The sequence below is a fragment of the Dermochelys coriacea genome, chromosome 1 (assembly GCF_009764565.3).
Source record: "Dermochelys coriacea isolate rDerCor1 chromosome 1, rDerCor1.pri.v4, whole genome shotgun sequence".
Classification (NCBI taxonomy): domain Eukaryota; kingdom Metazoa; phylum Chordata; order Testudines; family Dermochelyidae; genus Dermochelys; species Dermochelys coriacea.
The window spans coordinates 320,214,988-320,239,367 of NC_050068.2; the positions used below are offsets into that span (position 1 = coordinate 320,214,988).

Here is a 24,380-nt window from a genome sequence, read left to right on the forward strand (position 1 = left end):
GAGAGAGAGAGAGAAGGCAGAAAATTCTGAAAGAGAACTGCTGGTTAGGTAGGTAGTGGAGGGTTTTGGTTTTGTAGACCATTGATCTACCTTCTATGGGGAGAGAGAGTTGTATGATTTGAATAGCCTTCATCTCAGTAGAAGGGGGACTAGTCTTCTTGGGAACAAACTGACTAGAATAGTCAGGAGGGCATTAAACTAAAAAGAAGGAAGATATGAGCATTCAGCACAAGAACAGAATTAATCAAGGAACCAACAACATGAAAATAAATAATTTAAATGCTTATACCCAGGCTCCTAGCACTGGTGTAACAAACAAAAGGAATTGTAATTGCCCATTTATTAGCATAAATTTGATCTAGCTGTTATTAATGAAACCTGGTGGGATGGAACATTAAAATCAATAGTTATAACCTATTCAGGAAAGATTGAGTAGGCAAAAGGGAAGGGTCAGTGGCATGCTGTCAAAAATGGCAATACCTCTTTCTGACTCACTGACAACTTGCAAGAAAATGAACTTGAATGTTTATGGATCAATGTCTTAACAGATAAAGCACCTGATGGGGCATTACTTGGGGTCTGCTACAGATAAACAAATCACAGTAGGGAACAGGATGACTGTTTCCTTACATACCTATCTATAATATGTGGGGGTGGGGAGAAGTGTGTGATTATGGGGGATTTCATTTAAGTAACATGCTGAGAGTCTCAGGCTGCCAGTATTAAAACATTCTTGGAATTTGTAAATGTTATATATGACAATTTCCTAATTCAAAAAGTGCTCCAACTAACAAGTAGATCTCATTTTGTCAAATAAAGAGGAACTGATCATACAACTAAAAATTAATGGTAACTTACATACAGGTAATCGTGATTTGATCACATTTATAATATGCAAGCAGAATAAAGGCAAGATCAGAGAGATATATACACACACACACACACACACACACACACACACACACGGTGCTATGAAAGAGCCAATTTCACAAAGTTGAAAACAATTATGAACCTGATCAGCTTGTAGTAAAAAATTAATCAGAAAAATGTAAAGGATAATTAGGAATTGTTTAAGAACACTTTACTAGATGCCTAAATAGCCAGAATCCCACAGATGATGAAGGAGGCAATACAGGTTAAAAAAATGACCTAGTTTAGAGGGCAAGTGAAGGAAGCTATAAAAATAATATATAACAAGTAGAAGAAAGAGGAAGTTGATAGTAATGAATATAAATCTGAAGTTAAACATTTTAGAAAATTGATAAGGGAAGCAAAGAAAGACAAGGCAAAATCTACTGCCAACAGAGTCAGAGGACAATTAAGAGTTTTTTAAGAACGGGAAGAAAAACAACAACAACAACGCTATTGGTCCGTTACTAGATGGAAATGGTAGAAGTATCAATAATAATGCAGAAAAAGCAAAAGTGTTCAACAAATATTTCTATTCTGTATTTGGAAAAATAGATGATGTAGTCATATCATGTGATAAAACTAATATGATATGATAACATTTTTCTATTCCACTAGTATCTCAAGAGAATGATTTGGTGGAGACAGCTGGGAGATGCTCATGTAATCTCCATGCCTGATTTCAATATTGAAAATCAAGTAAGAGAGGAAACAGCAATGGAGAAAAGAACAATAGAGGGAAGGAGAATGGACCACAAGAAGAAAGAGTGCCAATGCAATGACATTAACAGTCAGGTAGGTGATACTGGCAGTAGAATGAGTGAACCTAATTGGGCAAGGAATCTGGGTGAATCCAATATCCAAGCAGAAACATGTAAGATGTCTGTACACCAGTGCAAGGAGCCTGGATAACAAAATGGAGGAATTAGACCTGGTGCAGGAAGTGAAATCAGATATCATAGGAATAATAGAAACATGGTGGAATGGTAGTCATGACTGGAGTACAGGTATTGAAGGGTATGTGCTGTTCAAGAAAAGCCAGAAATAAAGGTAAAGGTAGTGGAGTAGCATTGTATATTAATGATGAGGTAGACTGTAAAAAAAAAAAAGGGTTTTATCCATTCCATCACTTCCATCTGTTTCGGTCAAAAATCACTTTGGGAAAGAAGGTAACAGATAGTTACCACTACCACTGAGGTAGTGCTTCAGGTATTCTACAGACACCGAGGATTCAATCAGGATACAGACAGAGACCTCTAATTTTTTTAATGAAATAAATATTACTGGGAATTCTGTGATTATGGGAGACTTTAATTTCCTACATATAGATTGGAGGACAAGTACAGTACAGACCCGTTTACGCTGCTACCTGATAAGACTTTAGCCTTTAATTATGAGACACAGAAAACAGCCAGATTTAAAAAGATAAAACATCGTGGAACTCTTCTTTTTTGTGGTAATAAGATGGGCAGCCATAAGCTTGCCTCTCTTCTCGTTGGCTGCTTTCATAACCCTCGCTGCTTTAATTACCTCAATAGAGCCAAACTGCCAATAATATATGGTAACAGCAAAAATGCTTGGATGACAAGACACATTTTCAACAACTGGTTCCACAACAGCTTTGTTCCAGCTGTTTGTAAGCATCTGCGATTGAAGGAACTCGAAGCCAAAACTCTTTTGCTACTTGACAATTGTCCAGCCCATCATCCAGCTGAATCACTGGTATCAAGCAACGGAAAAATTCGAGTGCTATACCTACCATTCAACACAACATCAAAAATGCAACCTTTAGACCAGGGCATTATTCAGAATTTTAAAAACAATTATCGACGGGAGCTGATTTCTGCAATCATATCATGCACGTCTTCAGGCACTTCTGAATTCCTGAAACAGTTAAACATGAAGGAAATTAGTTATTTAGTTACAAAAGCTTGGGACGGAGTAAAAGAAAAGTCCATTGAAAACCGCTGGATGAAGGCTCTCGGTGATGCCTTTTCTGTAAAAGACGGCTCAGACTTGGAAAACTCCAGCAGTGGCACTGATTCAGAACCAGACTTTGAAGGATTTTTGGAAGACCTCCTACAAACATACATGCAAACAAAAGAGGATAAAGGTAAACTTTTCTTTCAAATGATAAAATATTTTAGTTTGGATATGTCACCGGAAATCATTACTGAGTGGCTGGAGATGGATGAAGATTGCCTGACTTCAGAATTTCTGTCCAAGGAAGAAATATTAACCGGCTGCGAGGCTACATTGGACCGCAAAAGTAATGGCCAGGATGTTGCTGAAAAGATCAAAATTTCGGCCACAGCAGCCCTTAGTGCTGTAGAAACTGTTGTAAGATTTATGGAGGAGCAAAATGCGGAAAATATCAAAATCATTCATCTGCGACGAATGACAGATTTCATAAGAAAGAAAAAAAATGCGAGCCAGAAAAAGCAGAAAATAACAAAGCTTTTTCTAAGTGAATCATACATGCTTTTTTCAGCATGGCCTCTTAACCTGTGGTCCATTAACACGCGGTTGTTAAAGATTGACTCCCGACATCCACGTGTAAATGGGTCTGTACTGTACTAATAATCATGGTAGGGCCAAGGTATTCCTGAATGAGAGACCCAACAGATTTCTTCAACAAATAGTCACCAAACCAACAAAGAGGTGATGCCATTTTAGATTTAGTATTAGTAAGTAGTGAGGACCTCATAGAAGTTCCAGTGATCATGAACTAATTCAGTGTAAACTAAATGGAAGGATAAACAAAAGTAGGTCTGTAACTAGGGTCCTTGGTTCAAAATTGAAAACTTAAAAAAATTAAGGGAATTAGTTAGGAACTGAACTCAAAGATCTGAACGCAGAGGAGACTTGGAAATACTTTAAGTCAAAGTTGCTGAAGTTATCTAAAGCCTGCATCCCAAGCAAGAGGGAAAAAAAATCATAGGAAAAGGGTTGCAGAGCAAACTGGATGCACAAGCATCCTAAATAGGTTATTAAAAGAAAGAAAAAAGCCTACAAAGAATGGAAGATGGGATGAATCAGCAAGGAAAACTACCTTTTGGTGGTTAGAAAGTATAGGGAAAAAATTGATAACTGTCAAAGGCCAAGCAAAGTTGGGTCCTGTCCAGGAAATTAAAATCAATAGTAAAGGGTTCTTTAAGAATATAACTGATTTTCTAGACAAAGAAAATGTATACATCTAATCTACGTGGAGTAAGGCATTTTATACAGTTCCCCATGGAAAATTATTAGTTAAACAGGAGAAGATGCGGATTAATACAAGAATTGAAAGGTGAATAAGGAATTGGTTTAAGGGGAGGCTACAATAGGTCATACTGAAAGGTGAACTGTCAAACTGGAGGAAAGTTTCTACCAGAGTTTCTCAGGGATCAGTCTTGGGACGAATCTTATTTAACATTTTCTTTCATGACCTTGGCACAAAAAGTGGGAGTGTACTAATAAAATTTGTGGATGACACAAATTTGGGCGGAATTGTCAATATAGAAGGACTATAATATCATACCTAAAAATGGAGCAATAGAAATGGGACAATTTAAAGTGCAAAGCTCAAGGTTATACACTTTGGAACTAACAACAAGAATTTTTGCAATAAGCTGGGAATGTATCAATTGGAAGCGACAGAGGAGGAGAAAGAACTGGGCGTATTGTTTGATCACAGGATGACTGAGCTGCCAAAGTGATGCAGCCATGAAAAAGTCTAATGCAATCCTAGGATGCATCCAGCAAAGTATTACCAGTAGAGAGAGGGAAGTGTTACCATTATAAAAAGCACTGGTGAGACCTCATTTGGAATAGTGTGTGCAATTTTGATCTATCATGTTTAAGAAAGATAAACTCAAACTGCAACAGGTGCAGAGAATGGCTACTAGGATAATCAGAAGAACTGAGAATCTACCTTATGGGAGAAGATTTAAGGAGCTTGGCTTGTTTAGCCTAAGAAAATGAAGGCTAAGGGGAGATGGATAAATACCAGGGCGGGCACAGGAGTGAAGTTGTGCAACAGCCTCCCAAGGGGCGTAGTTGAGGCAAAACACCTAACTGGCTTCAAGACTGAGATAAATTTATGGAGTGGATAATACAATGAGATTGCCTACAATGGCATGTGGCTCATCTGTGACTGATAGTAGCAAATATCCCTAACAGCCAGAGATGGGACACTAGATGGAGAGGTCTCTGAGTTAGTAAAGTGAATTCTTTCCCAGGTGTCTGGCTTGTGGGTCTTGATGACATGCTCAGGGTCTAACTGACTACCATATTTTGGGTTGGGAAGGAATTGCCCCCTTGATCAGGTTGCCAGAGACCCTGGTAGGGTTTTCACCTGCTCTGCAGCATGGGGCACAGGTCACTTGTTGTTTAAACTGAAGTAAATGGTGAATTTTCTGTAACTTGAAGACTTTAAATCATGATTTTAGGTCTTCAGTAGTCTTCGGTCTTTAGAGGTTATGGATCTATTACAGGAGTGGTGAGTTGTGGCCTGTGACGTATAGGAAGTCAGACTAGATAATAACGACAGTCCCTTCTGGTCATAAAGCCTATGAGGATGTTCAACAGCAACTACAATTTTAAATCAGCATGTCCGGATAGCTTGTGAGAGATATAAAAGAGCTTGCTGAGAAGCTCATTGGAACTTAATTTTGAATTTCAATAAGTCTTGGGGAAATGGGGATGTTCCAGAAAACTGGAAGAAAGCTAAGGTTATGCCAACAGTTAAAAAGGGAAACAGAATGATCTGGGTAGTTAAAGGCCTTTCTGCCTGATATCTTGCCCAGGATCAATAATGGAATGGCTGATATTCACACAAACCGGGTAGAATTAGTGAGGGAAGCAAATGTGGATGGGAATCTGGGAGGCAGTGACCATGAGTTGGTTGAGTTCAGGATCCTGACGCAGGGAAGAAAGGTAAGCAGCAGGATACGGACCCTGGACTTCAGGAAAGCAGACTTTGACTCCCTCAGGGAACAGATGGCCAGGATCCCCTGGGGGACTAACATGAAAGGGAAGGGAGTCCAGGAGAGCTGGCTGTATTTCAAGGAATCCCTGTTGAGGTTACAGGGACAAACCATCCCGATGAGTCGAAAGAATAGTAAATATGGCAGGCGACCAGCTTGGCTTAATGGTGAAATCCTAGCGGATCTTAAACATAAAAAAGAAGCTTACAAGAAGTGGAAGGTTGGACATATGACCAGGGAAGAGTATAAAAATATTGCTCGGGCATGTAGGAAAGATATCAGGAGGGCCAAATCGCACCTGGAGCTGCAGCTAGCAAGAGATGTCAAGAGTAACAAGAAGGGTTTCTTCAGGTATGTTGGCAACAAGAAGAAAGCCAAGGAAAGTGTGGGCCCCTTACTGAATGAGGGAGGCAAGCTAGTGACAGAGGATGTGGAAAAAGCTAATGTACTCAATGCTTTTTTTGCCTCTGTTTTCACTAACAAGGTCAGCTCCCAGACTGCTGTGCTGGGCAACACAAAATGGGGAAGAGATGGCCAGCCCTCTGTAGAGATAGAGGTGGTTAGGGACTATTTAGAAAAGCTGGACGTGCACAAGTCCATGGGGCCGGACGAATTGCATCCGAGAGTGCTGAAGGAATTGGCGGCTGTGATTGCAGAGCCCTTGGCCATTATCTTTGAAAACTCGTGGCGAACGGGGGAAGTCCCGGATGACTGGAAAAAGGCTAATGTAGTGCCCATCTTTAAAAAAGGGAAGAAGGAGGATCCTGGGAACTACAGGCCGGTCAGCCTCACCTCAGTCCCTGGAAAAATCATGGAGCAGGTCCTCAAAGAATCAATCCTGAAGCACTTAGAGGAGAGGAAAGTGATCAGGAACAGTCAGCATGGATTCACCAAGGGAAGGTCATGCCTGACTAATCTAATCGCCTTTTATGATGAGATTACTGGTTCTGTGGATGAAGGGAAAGCAGTGGATGTATTGTTTCTTGACTTTAGCAAAGCTTTTGACACGGTCTCCCACAGCATTCTTGTCAGCAAGTTAAGGAAGTATGGGCTGGATGAATGCACTATAAGGTGGGTAGAAAGCTGGCTAGATTGTCGGGCTCAACGGGTAGTGATCAATGGCTCCATGTCTAGTTGGCAGCCGGTGTCAAGTGGAGTGCCCCAGGGGTCGGTCCTGGGGCCCGTTTTGTTCAATATCTTCATAAATGATCTGGAGGATGGTGTGGATTGCACTCTCAGCAAATTTGCGGATGATACTAAACTGGGAGGAGTGGTAGATACGCTGGAGGGGAGGGATAGGATACAGAAGGACCTAGACAAATTGGAGGATTGGGCCAAAAGAAATCTAATGAGGTTCAATAAGGATAAGTGCAGGGTCCTGCACTTAGGATGGAAGAATCCAATGCACCGCTACAGACTAGGGACCGAATGGCTCGGCAGCAGTTCTGCGGAAAAGGACCTAGGGGTGACAGTGGACGAGAAGCTGGATATGAGTCAGCAGTGTGCCCTTGTTGCCAAGAAGGCCAATGGCATTTTGGGATGTATAAGTAGGGGCATAGCGAGCAGATCGAGGGACGTGATCGTTCCCCTCTATTCGACACTGGTGAGGCCTCATCTGGAGTACTGTGTCCAGTTTTGGGCCCCACACTACAGGAAGGATGTGGATAAATTGGAAAGAGTACAACGAAGGGCAACGAAAATGATTAGAGGTCTAGAGCACATGACTTATGAGGAGAGGCTGAGGGAGCTGGGATTGTTTAGTCTGCAGAAGAGAAGAATGAGAGGGGATTTGATAGCTGCTTTCAACTACCTGAAAGGGGGTTTCAAAGAGGATGGCTCTAGACTGTTCTCAATGGTAACAGATGACAGAACGAGGAGTAATGGTCTCAAGTTGCAATGGGGGAGGTTTAGATTGGATATTAGGAAAAACTTTTTCACTAAGAGGGTGGTGAAACACTGGAATGCGTTACCTAGGGAGGTGGTAGAATCTCCTTCCTTAGAGGTTTTTAAGGTCAGGCTTGACAAAGCCCTGGCTGGGATGATTTAACTGGGACTTGGTCCTGCTTTGAGCAGGGGGTTGGACTAGATGACCTTCTGGGGTCCCTTCCAACCCTGATATTCTATGATTCTATGATTCTATGATATGGTACTCAATTAATAAAGAACTAAAAGAAGGTAATACAAATTAATGCCAGTCAACATGAGTATATGGAAAATTAAATTGCTATCTTTTTTTTCAGGCGATTCAATGTTTGGTTGATAAAGATAAGTAGTGATGTATCATACTTAGACTGCTATAGGCATTTGACTTAGTATCACATGATATTTTGATTTAAAAACTAAAAAGATATATAATTAAAATGGCACACATTACATGGCCTAACTGCTGGCCAACTGAAAGGTCTTAAAATGTAATTGTAAGCTGGGAATCACCACAAGTGTTTTTCTTGTGGGGTTCCACAGGGGTTGTTTCCTGGCTCTATACTACTAAACATTTTTATTAATGACCTGGAAAAAAAACAAAAAATCATCACTCAGATTTGCTGATGACACAAAAATTGGGGGAGCGATAAATAATGAAGAGGAGACGTCACTGACACACAGTGATCTGGATCTCTTGGTGAGCTGGGTGGAAGCAAACAATATGCATTTTAAAGTAGCTAAATGTCAAGGCATATATCTAGGAACAAAGAATGCAGGCCATACTTACAGGCTCAATCTAGTGGAGACAGATATAACATGATCTAATGATTGCAAGGTGAAGCTAGACAAATTCAAACTGGAAATAAGGTGTAAATTTTTAACGGTGAGAGTATTTAACCTTTGGAACAAGTTACCAAGAGTCATGGTGGAGTCGCATCATTGACAAATTTTAAATCAAGATTGGATATTTTTCTAAAAGATATGCTCTAAGAATTCATTTTGGAAAGTTCTATGTTCTGTGATTTACACGTCAGACTAGATGATTACAGTAGTCCTTTCTGGCCTTAGAATCTATGAATATGGAAGTTAGGAGCTTACAGGCTCCTGTGACTTTGAAAATATCACTAATAAAGTAGAACTGGGCCTTTCACACATCCGTCACTCCCTAGTCTATCTCACCCTAGTTCAATGTATTCCATTAATTATTGTTTATGGTTTTTTAGGCTTACAGTTGAAATGACAGTGCTGCACATGATGAGCCAATTAGGATTAATTTTTCAAGTAATGTTTTGACAGACACTTTGTCTAATACATTACTGAAATCACTGTACTATGACACCTACTGCATTTCCTCTATATATGTAGTAGATTTGTCACTAAGTTCAAGAAGTGGTCTAGGTTACCTCACATGATTTAATAAACTTTTGATTTGTTTGGGATTCATAAAATAGAAAAAAAAATATTCAAACCAGATATGCATGTGTAATGGATTCATGTCATAACATTTTTACCATGAAGACCTCTTCTCTGTGAAATAAGAGTGTAATATTTTTTGCACACGCTTTATACTTTCGTATTCCAACCCTCCCACCCCGCAAAATAAATCAAAAACTAAAATTAGCTATGTGCCCCACTTTGATTTATACAGTGTCAAAAACAACATACCACAGGGTTATTTCCTTTCTTAGGGTTTCACTTGCTTTTTTCCTACTCTAAAGGTCAAGATCAGACATGAAAACTTTAATTCTATAAAGGAAAGAAAGAAAATCTGCAATCCATTTGTCCTAGGGTCACAGATATGAATCCCACAAAGTGTTTGTGTTTGATCTTGAACTTCAGCTGTAGTCAGCTGCTCATAAGAGTCGGTAAGATATTCAATGGTGGATCAAGAACTTGGCCACATCAATTGCCCACAATGCTAGAAAACAAAATCAAGACACAAATCTTCCTCTTTTGTCAAGCTTTGTTTTGGCCCTGTCTCCTCTGTTCTACTACATTTCCCCATCTTTGTTCATCCATTTGTCAATTTCTTGCACAATCACATCCATGCTTTATTCCACATGCACTAGTAAGTACACGATGTAAACATATGGACAGGATACAGTTCTCATCTACAATAACTGTATCCTGTCCATATAGACTTACAGACATTAAGGTCAGAAGGGACCATTATGATTATCTCGTCTGACCTCCTGCACAATGCAGGCCACAGAATCTCACCCACCCACTCCTACAATAAACCTCTCACCTATGTCTGAGCTATTGAAGTCCTCAAATCATGGTTTAAAGACTTCAAGGTGCAGAGAATCCTCCAGCCAGGGACCCGTGCCCCATGCTGCAGAGGAAGGCGAAAAACCCCCAGGGCCTATACGAATCTGCCCTGGAAAATTCCCTCCTGACCCCAAATATGGCGATCAGCTGAACCCTGAGCATATGGGCAAGATTCATCAGCCAGATAACCAGGAAAGAATTCTCTATAGTAACTCAGATCCCACGCCGGCTAACATCCTATCACAGGCCATGGGGCCTATTTACCATGAATAGTTAAAGATCAATTAATTGCCAAAATCATGTTATCCCTTCATACCATCCTCTCCATAAACTTACTGAGTTTAATCTTGAAGCCAGATAGGTCTTTTGCCCCCACTGCTTCCCTTGGAAGGCTGTTCCAGAACTTCACTCCTCTGATGAAAAGGAGTACTTGTGGCACCTTAGAGACTAACAAATTTATTTGAACATAAGTTTTCGTGAGCTGTAGCTCACGAAAGCTTATGCTCAAATAAATTTGTTAGTCTCTAAGGTGCCAGAAGTACTCCTTTTCTTTTTGCGAATACAGACTAACACGGCTGCTACTCTGAAACTCCTCTGATGGTTAGAAACCTTCGTCTAATTTCAAGTTTAAACTTCCTGATGGCCAGTTTATATCCATTTGTTCTTGTGTCCACATTGGTACTGAATTTAAATAATTCCTTTCCCTCCCTGGTATTTATCCCTCTGATATATTTATAGAGAGCAATCATATCTCCCCTCAGCTTTCTTTCGGTTAGGCTAAACAAGCCAAGTTTCTTGAGTCTTCTTTCATAAGATGGGTTTTCCATTCGTCGATCATCCTAGTAGCCCTTCTCTAATCCAGCCCCTCTTAAAGATCTAGTGTTACTGTGCTACTTACTGTGAATAAAGACCTTGGGCAAGTGTCTTTACTGCTCTGTGACTGTTTCTTCTCCTATCCTGTATCTGTCTTGTCCACTTAGATTGTAAACACTTTGGGACTGTCTCTCATTATGTGTTAGTCACTGTACAAACACAACATGGCCCCGATATCAGCTGGTGTCACAACTGGGATATGGACGGTCTCACCCAGTGATTGACATGGGAGCCAGGTTGGGTCAAATAGTAGGAGATCAGGGTCTGAGCTATGCCAGAGGGCAGCTGGAGAGTCAGGTGGCAGGAGGCAGGCAAGGTCAGGTGTCTGGGAGATCACAGTCCGACAGTAGGCGCAGGTAGAACATGGGGAAGCAGCCCTCAGCAGGGAAAACTCAGTTGCATGGACAACTTCCTGTTCCTGTGTTCAGTTTAAATACAAGCAGGGAACCAATCAGTCCTCCCAGAGTTCTGGCTACTCTGGGATTCAGCTTCCAGTCCTGGCAACTGTTAGCAGGTTACTGGGTGGTTGGTTAGTATTTACAAGCCCCTAATAACCCCATGTCCCAGGGTTTGAGACCTGTGGTCCCTGACAGGTGAAGCCTGTAGGTGCTAGAGTAACATAGATTATTACTAACATAAATTGTCTCTTGTAGTTTTTCTTCCACTAATCCCTACCTACTTATGTATCTGTCTTTTAATTATAAATTCTTTGGAGTAGGAATTGTATCTGAGTGTTTGTAGTGATCCTACTACATACACACATAGCATACATAAATAATTAATAATAATGATAAAACTTAATCTCATCTTCCTGCTGGGCCTATATTTTCCTAAAAATTCATGAGACAGAATCACCCATTACTGATCTGAAGCATCTGTATCCTGGGCACTTGATTCTTAAAAAAATGTTTTCCTTTGGTTTTGGGGATGGATGTGAACCTCATCTCCACATGATTATATACATTTTTAAGTTGTCTTATTCTTATAGAAGCATGAACCCTGGAAAGAACATCGAACGGAAGTAATTTTCATTAGGGCCAATTTAACAATATAGGCATTCCCACAAGACCAGCTATTAAGGTTGTTCATGCAAGTGAACAATTTCAGACATCACAACTTATTGGTTGGGTTGATAGTATGCCACATTACATTAGTGTCAGTGACTAGCCAAAGTTACAGATGTGCTTTATGTACATTTCAGAATTCTGCTTTCAAAGTACAAAAAAAGAAAAAAACAAAATAACTGTTTGGGTTATTTCCTTTTAGCAGAAGCAAAGTCTATTCTACACAACCATGAAATAGATGACTAGCTGGGAATCCAGCCACTGATGCCTAGGGTAAAATCTGTTTTTTTTTATTTACTTTATTCAAAAGGACAGTGCAGACCTGAAATGAATCAGATACGTGTAGCTTATTTTACATTAAACTAGTTGGTTTCATGAGTAAATCAACACAACAGTAGTAAATCACTAATTTCTAAGAACCTGTAGGTGAGCAAATTACAAAAACCAATTGCTATGTAGATTTTAGTAGTCTAAGCCTAATTCTTTTCTCACTTACAGCAGTGTAGTGAGATCAGATTCAGGACCTACTATTTAAGAATGTAGCCTCTATCATAAATGGCAGTTACAAGTAAGAATTCAGAGAGAATAGACATCTTTTAAAATCTTATATCCTGAAAACTGATTTCATTTGACTAGAAATTGTAATGATCTTTACAATATTACATGCAGAAATGAGCATCCCTTTTACATTTTCTTTGAGGTTGGCTATGAGACATGAATATGTGACTAGCATGGTTCTCCATTAATATCTGAAAATACCTCCTCTAAAAGGGAACAATGATGCTAGGTTTCCCTATATTCTTGCAAGGAAATGTTTGAAATGCCCACAGTCCACATTTTAAAATCAGACACTTCACTCCAAGTGATGCACACTCATAGGGGCAAAACGTGTGCTCATTTAAAACAATTGGAGTTTTGTCATCAATTGAAATGGAACCTGGATTTGGCACTCAATGAGAAGAGCTAATCCTCTTAAAATACTCCCTAAGCAATTTTAATTTTCTCAACAGAAAACTCCTCACTGACACCTCTCTTCAACTTGGAGCCCTTGGGGTCTGGGAAAAACTCCCAATCTTTGCTAGCATTCTGGATTTGGGGATTAGAGATCTTCATTTTCTGCAAATACTGAGTTCCAATAATATTTTACAGGATAATTGAGTCAAATTTAGTTGAAAATTTAGGTTTTAGAAAATAAGCTTTAAAATATATATTATATTATTTCTTATGGAAACATGGAGTAAATCACTCAACCTTTACTTAAGCAAACGTCTTATTAGCTTCAATAACTGAGATTCCAGTGAGTTTTGTCCAATTAAGAAATCCAGGATTTGGCCAAGTTATCAAAAGCAAATGTTCTGCAGAGTCTGAACCCTCAAGTGTTGCTATTAGTGCATTAAATCCTAAAAGTAAAATGGACTCAGCCTAGTCTGAAGGTAATGCAAAAAGGAAACATCATACTAAATGGTGAAGCATAGGTTCTAATCACTTCATGTTTAATGATCAGAGGTGTTATCTGTAACACAGATAGGGAGATCTAATTTTTATTTTTTTATTGCCCTGTGTTGAGACCCAGGTCCTCTTTCACATGCAGTGTGGCTGGTTAGCACTGCACTGGTGGTATAAAGAAGCCCTAAAACTATGCATCCAGCCCTAGCGGATCACCTCAGTGTAGAGAATCCTTCAGTGGCACAGAGCTAGCATGGTAGATCCTAGCCTGTGTCAGTGCAGAACAGTGTTCAGGAGAAAATAGGCAAGTCTGCAGATTCTGTATGTCCCTCAGATATCTGCATACTGGTTTGGATCCTCAGGACTATTAGCATCCAGTATAAATTAGAGTGAGCTTTAGAGCTGCTTTAAGTTACAGGTGGGGGACCAGACCAATGTACACCTGATTCAGTATATGGAGAGAACAAAGGCCATCTCTTCAATCACCTTCTGAGATCTGTAATTTGACCCATGATGTTTGACCCAACTATGCATTAATGGCAGCCATCAATCACATACAGAAAGGAAGCCAGTCCCAGGACAGAGAAATCAAGATACAACAAATTCATTATGTGAAACACTCAGTGTGAACAATGGGAACTCTGCTGGGAGCAGGTGAATCTTATGAGACCTTGGAAAGGAATAACAGCTCAAATTCACAAGCACCAACAGCATGAATCTACAGAGTATACAAAACTGAAACACGTGCTACCCATCAAGAGAAAAGCTTTTCCCCCTAATAAACAAACACCCACCAATTCAGAAAATCAGTGTCAAGTGATACCTTTCTTTCTAATTTTAGTGCATCTAGAAAGAATGGCAGAAAAATCAGGATTTCTATCTCTGCCTTACTTTTCTTGCTGTAAGGGCATGTTTAAGCCATTGGCCCAGTTCTTGGCATAGTGCAGTTACACCAGAATCTCAGCTTTCATTAAAAACTTAAGTAAGCTTCTAGCCCTAATGATTGTGCAAATATCTGCACAAGTCTGTAGGCTGCCTGAAATAATATCTGTGACAGGCTTAAACAGCATCGCACATCTCAAGAGGGCATTACCAACAAGACCCACAGCTCTGTGGGGACCCTGCCAATAACAGATGACTTTGTATGTAGCAGCACAGAGAAGGGGATTACAGTGATCCCAGCCGATACATACAAGCAGGTACATCCTTGGCTGTTGAATTAAGTATTGGAGGCCCCTCTGGTACCTCTTCTGCCTCTCAAAGGTTTGTGACAGGGCTTCCTACTGCCACCTTAAGCTCCTAAGGAGGAGGACCCTGCTGCAACAACTATGGGAAGATGAGAACATCATGCCGCTGCCCCGTCTCTGTGGGAGGTCCACTTAACATCACCACTACGAAAAGGGAGAGGTAGTCAGGGCTAGTGTGTTCAGACAGCATTTAAGGAAACCCCCAAACTGTGGTGTACAATCTGTAATTACCTTCATCTGGCCTTGCATTACATCCTAGAATCTCATGTGAAACACATGCAGAGATGGAGCTGGGAGGATGACAAAAATATATATCAGCTGCACTGTGGAAATGTGAAAGGTATATTTAGCAATACTCAGAACTGGAACCTGATCTATCCTTGCTATATGAATGCCAAAGAAATTAGTATAATTCCAGAGCCTATATTAATAATAATTGTATAGCACCCTGAATTTCCTAATCAATTACAGGCATTATCTAATAAAACCTCACAACCCACCTTTGTGATGTAGGTAGGTAAGTATTATTATTCCTACTGCATAGCTAGGGAAATTGAGGCAGAGAGGTTCAGTGACTTACCTAAGGCCACAGAGGCAGTGACTGTCAGAGCCGGGATTAGAGCTCAGGAGTTTCTGGCTCCCAGTCCCATGCTCAGACCACTAGTCCATGGCCTCAGGACATTTCCAGCTGGTCTTCAGTCTAAAAAAAAGTAAATTCTCAAATCCAATATGCAATATGTATTTATATTTGTACTTTGAAGATAGAATGTAATGGTATAAGTAACACCACATTGCTGGTAAATCATTGATGAAAACAAGCCAGTACATTTTGTCCAATTTACCTTAATCATACATTTGTGTATGATAAAGATTTGTAGAAAAAATTTAATTTAAATTCCAGTCAATACAAACAACGTTAGTATTTCTCAGGGTAAGGAACAAATTACCTTTCCAAGCCAGCCAGCATGTCATTTATATTAACGGTGAGTAATGCTAAGTTGCTCTGTGCGTAAGAAAACTCTATTAAGAAAGTCACGTCCCTTGGCGAAGCTAGATCCTTAGTAAATTTTACTAGCTAAGCAGTGAGCTCCATGTCAAAGTAATTACACCTTTTATCCACAGCGAGCTCTCTTTTAGCTTCTTCAGACTCCTTAATTTCCCACTTCAGCTAATTTAGCAGTAAAATCACAGAGGTTTTAAAAGGTTAGCTACTGGTGCATGAATGTTCTGTTAAACTCCATGCATTGAAATCACATCATGTAAAAGAAGGAATTAATTAAGTAACAATTAAGTAGTGATGGATCATTGACAACATATATACACTTTGGTGCTAAAATTAATCTCCCCTGTAAAGCCAATAGATTTGTGTATCTCCTCATTTATACATTGGAAAGTTTCATGCTTGAAATATAAAAGGGTCACGGTTCTAAGCAGTATCTTGTGAAATCATGACACATCTTCTGGTATTGATGAGATTATACAGTCTTTCTCACATGAGAGAGTCAGGTAAATTCATTTTAAAAATCAGATTGGGAGATTAATAAAAAATATTAAAAGCAGAACATTTTGCATGATAGGTGATTTGAAGATAACCATAGAGGCATTTTTAAATAGAGGCATTTTTAGAATAAAACTACTTAGCATGAATCACTTTGTTAAAAGTTTTAACAACTACAAAGTATTCTGTTCCTACAGCATCTCCTCTAGCAAGCTGCCATATTGTTTCCTTGTATTGACAATGCTTAGTACATAGATTGGCAGTTGGCCCAGTCAATTTTCAATGCTAAAGCCTCTTATCGGATGAAAAATCCTTCGTTCATTCACACCTTGTAGAAATGATGACAGGGCATAAGTGACATCCAGATCTATTTAGAATATATGTTGGGTCTGATTCTCCCTTCCCTGCACCTTGTTTAGTCATTTACAGCTGTGCAAAGTGAGTGCAAAATGGGCATAAAAGGCTGCCACCAGAAAATTCCAATTTGGTTGCATTACTTTGCACAAGCATAAATGCTTACACACAGTGCAGTCAGGCAATGCAAAAATCAGGCCTTGACTATCTAGCTTAAACTATTTTGACACAAATCACTATTTTGACAGCAGTCAAAGCCCTTCCTGGAAACACAATTCACTGACACGTGGGTGCAAAGTGTATTTACTAGATAAGCTTCCAGTTTCCTGGATATTTGGCACATAAAATATTAAGTATTGTTACATAATGTGATGCTGTTCACATTAGTAAAACTCATCCAGGCAAGAGTTCTATTTCTGCCTCATTTTCATGGGAAAAAAGTGGGAGGAAACTTATCACCTACCTCCACTTAGCTTCATGTTTCACACACTTCTTCTATGCCCAAATCCTGACATCATATTATTTATACAAGTGCCTATAATGTCATATACACAAACACTAACAACAGGCATCAGTGCAAGAGTCACTACAAACGTAAGTGCTAATCTAAGTTCTCAAGTATTCAATACTATTCCTACTTACCAGTTTTAGTACATATGGTGAAGCATATAATTACTGCTATGATATCAGTAATATGATATCCCGTGTTACAGAAACGTATCCCTGCTATAGTAGTGAAAGGTACAATACTAGTACCTCTTTCACTTTCATATACAACCTAATATTACCTGCAAATGCCTGCATAAATTATTATAAGGTAACTAGTTTAGGCCCCAATCCTGCTCTCATTAGAATATATGGCAGAATATTCACTTATTTCCACAATGGGCGGTATATTCGCTGTATATTTCGAGGCTAATTCCACAATGTTCCTGATCACCCCATCTCAGGCTGCACTTTGCTGTACTTATATTTTTAAACAAGGAGCAGTATGGGTCTAGCAAGTAAAACAGAAATATTACTTACTTTACGCCTTCAAACAGTATTGCTACAAAGAAGAGTGTTCGTGCTTCCATTATAAATCCTCTTTTCTTAGGGGTTTATATTAGTCATTATGAACCCCGTATGAACCAAGTTCCCAGCTCTTTTGCTATTTTCTGACCCCTCCCCTGCACACCAATCAAGTGCCCTACAAGCAATTGGACATTTTTTTTTAGTACTATTTTTTTTTGTTTGTCATTTATGCTGGACCCAGTGTTCCTTGGAACATCCTGAACTGTTAATGTATGTGTGCACACCCACCCACCTGCCCATTACACTTCAGCTTAGAAGTCACAAAGGTGCTGGGAGGAGATGTAGTAAGAGGTGTGCAGAAGGACTAGAGTGGAATTGCACTCCCATCTGATAATTCTCCATTTTGTATGGTCTCTTAAGGATCTGAGCCAGCTGTTGTAGACTGTTCTAAATTAGGTAAAGGCCTGGGCTAGGACAGGGTTGGACAGAAATCCTTTTCTCTCCTCCGTTGAGTGTATCTTGTTGCAGAAGAGAATCTTCTTAATAAAACTTTGCTCAGCATTGCCATAATTTCCCCAGGATGTGCCCTGATTCTGATCTCATTTATAGTGGTTGAAAACAAGAGTAGTTCTGTTTAGGTCAGTAGAGTTAAACAGTTGTAAAGTGGTTGTGAGATCAGAATCAGGCCATGGTGTCAAATCTAAAAGATCCACTGAACCAATCTGATAGATATCTAACATGAATTCCTCAGGGTAGGCACTGTGCTTACTTTTTATCTTTCATAGCACCAAGCTTATTACCGGTGCATCCAGATAAAACAAACAATAATGATAGATGCAAATGTCTCAGGGTACACAGGTAATTTGCTTTACCTGAGGTACAGAAAATATCACTGAATTAATGAGATTTTGAATAATATTGTGAGCATTCCAAAGATACCCTCCCAGGTCTGCCTGCCCTTGTGAGCTGATGATATTGTTTCCCTCTATTATATTTTTATATCACCAATACATAAATTACACTCATATGACCTAAAGGAAATGAAGATTAAAGCTCTGATTTGGAGACTCAGAGGTAAATTTGCAACACTGTCCATAATGTACCTTGCTATGTCTAGCAACTACAGGGGTGTCAGGACAGCATGGGATCTTACATTAGAACAATACCAAATTTATAAGTTGTGCTTGAAAATGTCAATTGACAATAAATGTTATTCTCAAAGATTGGTAAAAAAAATTAAAAAGTGAAGGTCATGCTGATTTTGGTCAAAATACTGACACTGTAAAAACACTAAAAAATATGCAATAGTGCCTCCTCACCTCTCTCCAGAGAGAGAATCTATGCAGGGGATCCTGCTTGATAGGCCTGTGCTCAAAACCCGCTAAACATCACTAATTTGAAGCACACTGGGGTTAACGTATAAGGCAGGTTTTGAAGTAAATCTTTATGATGAAACATTCTTGAAATGTCAGTTATTTAAATGTAGCTTGAGAGTCCTGTAAACCTATAGAAAAAAAATATCCCTGCTGGCCTAGCAACCTATCAGAGTATTATTCTACCACATCTCCTGGGACGTTTTAAATTTTTGAAGCACAAGAATCTTCAGTTGGTTTGGAGAATGTCCCACAGACTGATACTTGATGCTACAAGTCCCAGGAGCCATCACAGTTGTAGGCATAGTCAACCTCAATATAGCATCTTTAACCAAATCCAAAACACTACAAGAGACAACACCAAGGAAAAGTACAATATGGACAAGTTAGAGCCAAAGTTCTGATTACCCCCAAAAAGGGTTTTATTGTTTTGTTTTCTTTAGGCCTCATAAATTTTCCTCTGGGAAGATGGAGATTTGTCTTTGAAAACTGCCTTTTTATTATAGTGAAAAAGCCAAAACTACTTTTATTCAAAAAAAAATACAAACTAATTTCCCCCCTATTAGATCAGTAGTATGAAGTTTTATATCCTTGCTCTACCCACAGTTCAGAATACACACTAGGGTGAAATAAAGGTGAAGACTGGCTTTACTTTACTGGCTGAATTTATGGACCCTTTTAAGTCAAAGTTTGACATTTTACATCCTTTTAGTAATCTGCCACACTTTCCTTGTCTGTGATCACAGATGTGACAGTACATGTGTGTGTCGCAGTATGGGTCTTTGTGAGCATGGGCTACTAACTGGCATCCAATTTTAAAAACCTATGCTGCATTTAAATTTGAAGTCTTACCCTTTGCTCTTTGGAAGTTACAGATGAGGAGGAACAAAAGGGAAGTAGCTTACCGTGGTTGTCTTTATTCGCCCACCCGGTTGTGTACAGGTCCAGCCTGACTTATTGATTAGCAAATCACAGCCTTCTCCTTCTAAACATGGAAGCATTTCACACCACTGTTTTGTTTTGATAATTCGTGCTGTGGAAGAGAAAAAAACAAAAACAGTTGGCAGGTGGGTTTGTGTTTCACTTCCTTCTGAACTCTCACTATTAGAGGTACCAATTTTCAGCATCGGATAATGCAACCACAGGCTACACCATAGACAGCCCGAGCAATTTACAAAATTATTTACATCACCTGCTGTGCCAACCAATTATATAATAAAAACAAAATTTAAATAACAATAAAACAAGACAGATTACTGGTTTAACAAAAGAAAAAAAAAGAATAGCCAGAGGTAAGTTTTCAATGGCATGAATTCCTGGAGTATATGAAATATAATGGGAGGACCAATGGTTAAAATTCACAATAACGCTGTTTGCAGTTTTCAGAGTGGTAGCCGTGTTAGTCTATATCAGCAAAAAGAACGAGGAGTACTTGTGGCACCTTAGAGACTAACAAATTTATTTGAGCATAAGCTTTTGTGGGCTAAAACTCACTTCATCGGATGCATGCAGTGGAAAATACAGTAGATAGATAGATAGATAGATATACACACACACAGAGAACATGAAAAAATGGGTGTTGCCATATCCGCTTTAATGAGGGTGATCAGTTAAGGTGAGCTATTATCAGCAGGAGAAAAAAAACCTTTTGTAGTGATAATCAGGATGGCCCATTTCCAACAGTTGACAAGAAGGTGTGAGTAGGGGAAAAAATAAGCATGGGGAAATAGTTTTACTTTGTGTAATGACCCATCCACTCCCAGTCTTTATTCAAGCCTAAGTTAATTGTATCCAGTTTGCAAATTAATTCCAATTCAGCAGTTTCTCACTGGAGTCTGTTTTTGAAGTTTTTTTGTTGTAGTATTGTGACTTTTAGGCCTGTAATCGAGTGACCAGGGAGATTGAAGTGTTCTCCGACTGGTTTTTGCATGTTATAATTCTTGATGTCTGATTTGTGTCCATTTATTCTTTAATATAGAGACTGTTTGGTTTGACCAATGTACATGGCAGAGGGGCATTGCTGGCACATGATGGCATATATCACATTGGTAGATGTGCAGGTGAATGAGCCTCTGATAATGTGGCTGATGTGATTAGGTCCTATGATGGTGTCCCCTGAATAGATATGTGGACACAGTTGGCAACGGGCTTTGTTGCAAGGATAGGTTCCTGGGTTAGTGTTTTTGTTGTGTGGTGTGTGGTTGCTGGTGAGTATTTGCTTCAGGTTGGGGGGCTGTCTGTAAGCAAGGACTGGCCTGTCTCCCAAGATCTGTGAGATTGATGGGTCACCCTTCAGGATAGGTTGTAGATCCTTGATGATGCGCTGGAGAGGTTTTAGTTGGGGGCTGAAGTTGATGGCTAGTGGCATCCCAGGATATTAGGATATTAGAGAGTCAACGTGGGTGAGGTAATATCTTTTATTGGTCCAACTTCCATTGACGAAAGAGACAAGCTTTTGAATTTATGCCAATCTCTGAAGAAGAGTTCCATATAACACTGAGTTACAATCATAAATATATGCTAAATTGTCTCCATTCATGGGGCTGTCAAGGGGTGTCAGAAAACAAATATGTTTGTAGTTTATTTTTTTTAAATTTGTTTACCCCATCTGCTAATTTCTCTGTGTTCGTTGGTGGGATCTCAGAATGCATCAATCTGTAATATTACAAATACTATGGATTGGCAGCCTAGGTATTAGTGATGTCATATTCCATGACAGCAGCAGCAAATTAAAACATACCAGAAATATTTCACAGAATGGAAATAAAAGCAAAATCTGTTTGTTAAAACAGATTATTGTGCTAAACACATATAGTTAGCAGGATCATTTAGGCCCTGATGCTGAAAATGATTACAAACATATTTAACTTTAGGCATACAAATAGTCCCATGTGTTAGAGTTTGCAGGATCAGGACCTTAGCATCAGGGCCTTTGCAAAGAGGAACTTAGTATCCTCTTTTACTTTGCCATTCCCCGTTACAGCAGATTGCTGCGGGGAGATGTCATATTACTAAGACTTCATTATTTTCACAGTATGTTTACCCACATAATATCAAGTACTATCAATAATTAAAATTGAATTACATTGTCAGAACAAATAAAGTGTATTTCCTGATACAATATCTTTGCATTTTATTGTGTTTATTCACTGAGGGTAAAATTGAGCCCCATGCAGATAGTCAGCAGAAAGCCTATGACCCTCTTAAATCTCTCAGGCCCAGTTTTGAGGACTTAAATGACACTGATATGGTGCATAGACTTTTGGATAGCTCTCAGCAAATTTCATCCTAAGGACCTGATCCTGTGAACTGCTTTGCACGTTCTAACAAGTGATGAGCCCCTTCAACTGCATTGAAATCAATGGGGATTGTGCACACACAACACCTAGTAGAATTGTGTTTTAGATAATGAGCATTTCAATTAGAGAACATGAGTGTGTCCAACCAACAGCGTTCGAGAAGATAATTCAGAACTGTTCCAGGCACGCAGTGGTTACAACCAACAGGATGCCAAGCTCTCTAGTAAAATATTCTTAACTGATCTGCAACATTCAGTAGTTTTCAGTGGGTCTTCCAGTTATTAATGAGAAAGGTTAATATTGTTCAACTGTAGCTTGGATAAGGTAGCTTGAACAAAAGTGTTTTAAATTTTTTTATGGGTGATTTCCTTCTAAATATTGAAACTAAGTGCATGTAATGACTTTTTACTCATAATTTATCTTATAAACTACCTTAACAGGATATCTGTATTTCTCAGTAGAACAGCAGTGCTGTTTTCTGTATTTCCTTTTCACATGGGTTCGTTATTCATTCAGACAGTTAACTATTGCTGCATCTCTGGTAAATCTCCCAAACAGAAAGCATCATCTTTTTGTGACAGCAAAAAAAAAGTGAGATAAACCTTGTCCAATAGCAATAAATACAAAAAGTTATATCCATCTTAGAAGATATAGGATTGAAATGCACATGTCTGCTGAAATTTTATTTACAATGTGTGAAGAAGGAACTTAGAAATAAAGAGAAGAAAAAACACTTTTACTTTTTCCTCAAATAAGAATATCAATAATAAATAATGAAAATAACACTGGGATATAGAGATTGCCATTCCAGATCACAGCAGTAGCCCTTAACAAGAAGTAAGTGGTATGTGCAGTGAGTATTCAGACACCACAATGAGAGGCATGGTGTCAGAACTCAACATAGTAAGTAGAAGATAAGGCTGTCCAGTATCCTATCTCAGAGTCACCAATACTACGTGCTTTAGAGGAGGGTGCAAAAATCCCTGCAATGGACAATAATGGAAAAACCCACCCACAGGAAAAGCTTCTTTATAACTCGAGGTAGTAAGTGGTTGGCTTATGCCCTGAAGTATGAGTGTTTATCTCACTCATACTTCTTACCCAATGTAAAGTTATTGTGGATGTTGCCATTATCCCCCCATGTCTGATCCTCAGGGTTTCAATGATAATTTGTGGCAATTAATTAGATCAATTATAAATTGTGTAAAAGTGTTTCCTTTGATCAGTTTTCCAATTGCTACTTCTCGGTGTCATTATCCTTTGGAAAAAGTGTAAATAGGCTAATAGTAAGAGTGATAAATAATGATTAACAATCATGGGCCAAGTATTGCTAAGTATCTGCAACTTTTATTGAGGCTAGGATTCTTCCCCTCCCCCTACCTACATGGCAGAAGCGGGATTAACAGCCACAAAAAGTTTGCAAAGGGCACGCTAAGGTTATCCTAGTGTTTCCTTTCTCAAAGTAGCTAAAAGTGCAGGGAGGAGATTACATCAGTGCCTCTGAGGACCCTGTCTTCCCCATTGGTCCTGGAGAGACCGGCTCAGCTCATCAGACATGCTTGATAAATTTTGTGACTTGATAATTTTGTGACTTGATAAATTCCTAATGATAAATTCCATCTTCTTCTCACTCCCTCTTACCCAGTCTCTCTTTCTTCACCCTTTCTGTTTGTCTCACTTCTTTCCTCTTTCTTCTTCTATCTCCCTCCATTTCATTCTCCTTTTAACCACTTCCCTTTTTTTATTTTCACAGCCTGTTCCCACCAATTCCTCCTCAGTCCTTTTGGATAATATAAATAACCAAATTTTTTATAGTATAAATAAAAAAATGCAAAAAAATTATAAATCCTTGAACTAACAAAAAGGTTACAAGTCACTGACAAGATACCCAGACCACTTTGCATTTATATAATATCTGCTTACCAAAAATCTCAGAACACTCTGCAAACTTCAAAGCATTTAGCTAGCCTTACAACAGCCATGAGTGGTAGGTAACTTTTATGGTCCCCATTTTGTATAGAGGTTAATTGACATGCCCAAGGTCACACAGGAAGTTTGTAGCAGAGCTGGGAATAACACCTCCAGGCTGCCTGATTCCCAGTCTGGTACCTTACCCATAAGATACCTCCTCTTCCCATTTTT

The 24,380-nt window shown here is 39.1% G+C and overlaps 1 protein-coding gene across 7 annotated transcripts in view; it reads right to left on the reverse strand.

Moving 5' to 3' along the window:
- TAFA5 (TAFA chemokine like family member 5) overlaps nt 1–24,380 on the reverse strand; it is a 612,146-nt gene that overhangs the window by 125,140 nt on the left and 462,626 nt on the right. For 6 of the 7 annotated variants that reach the window (XR_005290758.2, XR_005290763.2, XR_006275505.1 and 3 more), the window contains exon 3: nt 19,845–19,972. Coding sequence is in view for 3 of the 7 variants with exons in the window: in XM_043496337.1 (XP_043352272.1) it covers nt 19,845–19,972 (128 nt within the window). In the remaining 4 variants the exon portion in view is untranslated. Of the gene's footprint in view, nt 1–15,280; nt 15,401–19,844; nt 19,973–24,380 lie in introns of all 7 variants that reach the window. The other variant, XR_005290760.2, reaches the window with a different exon arrangement.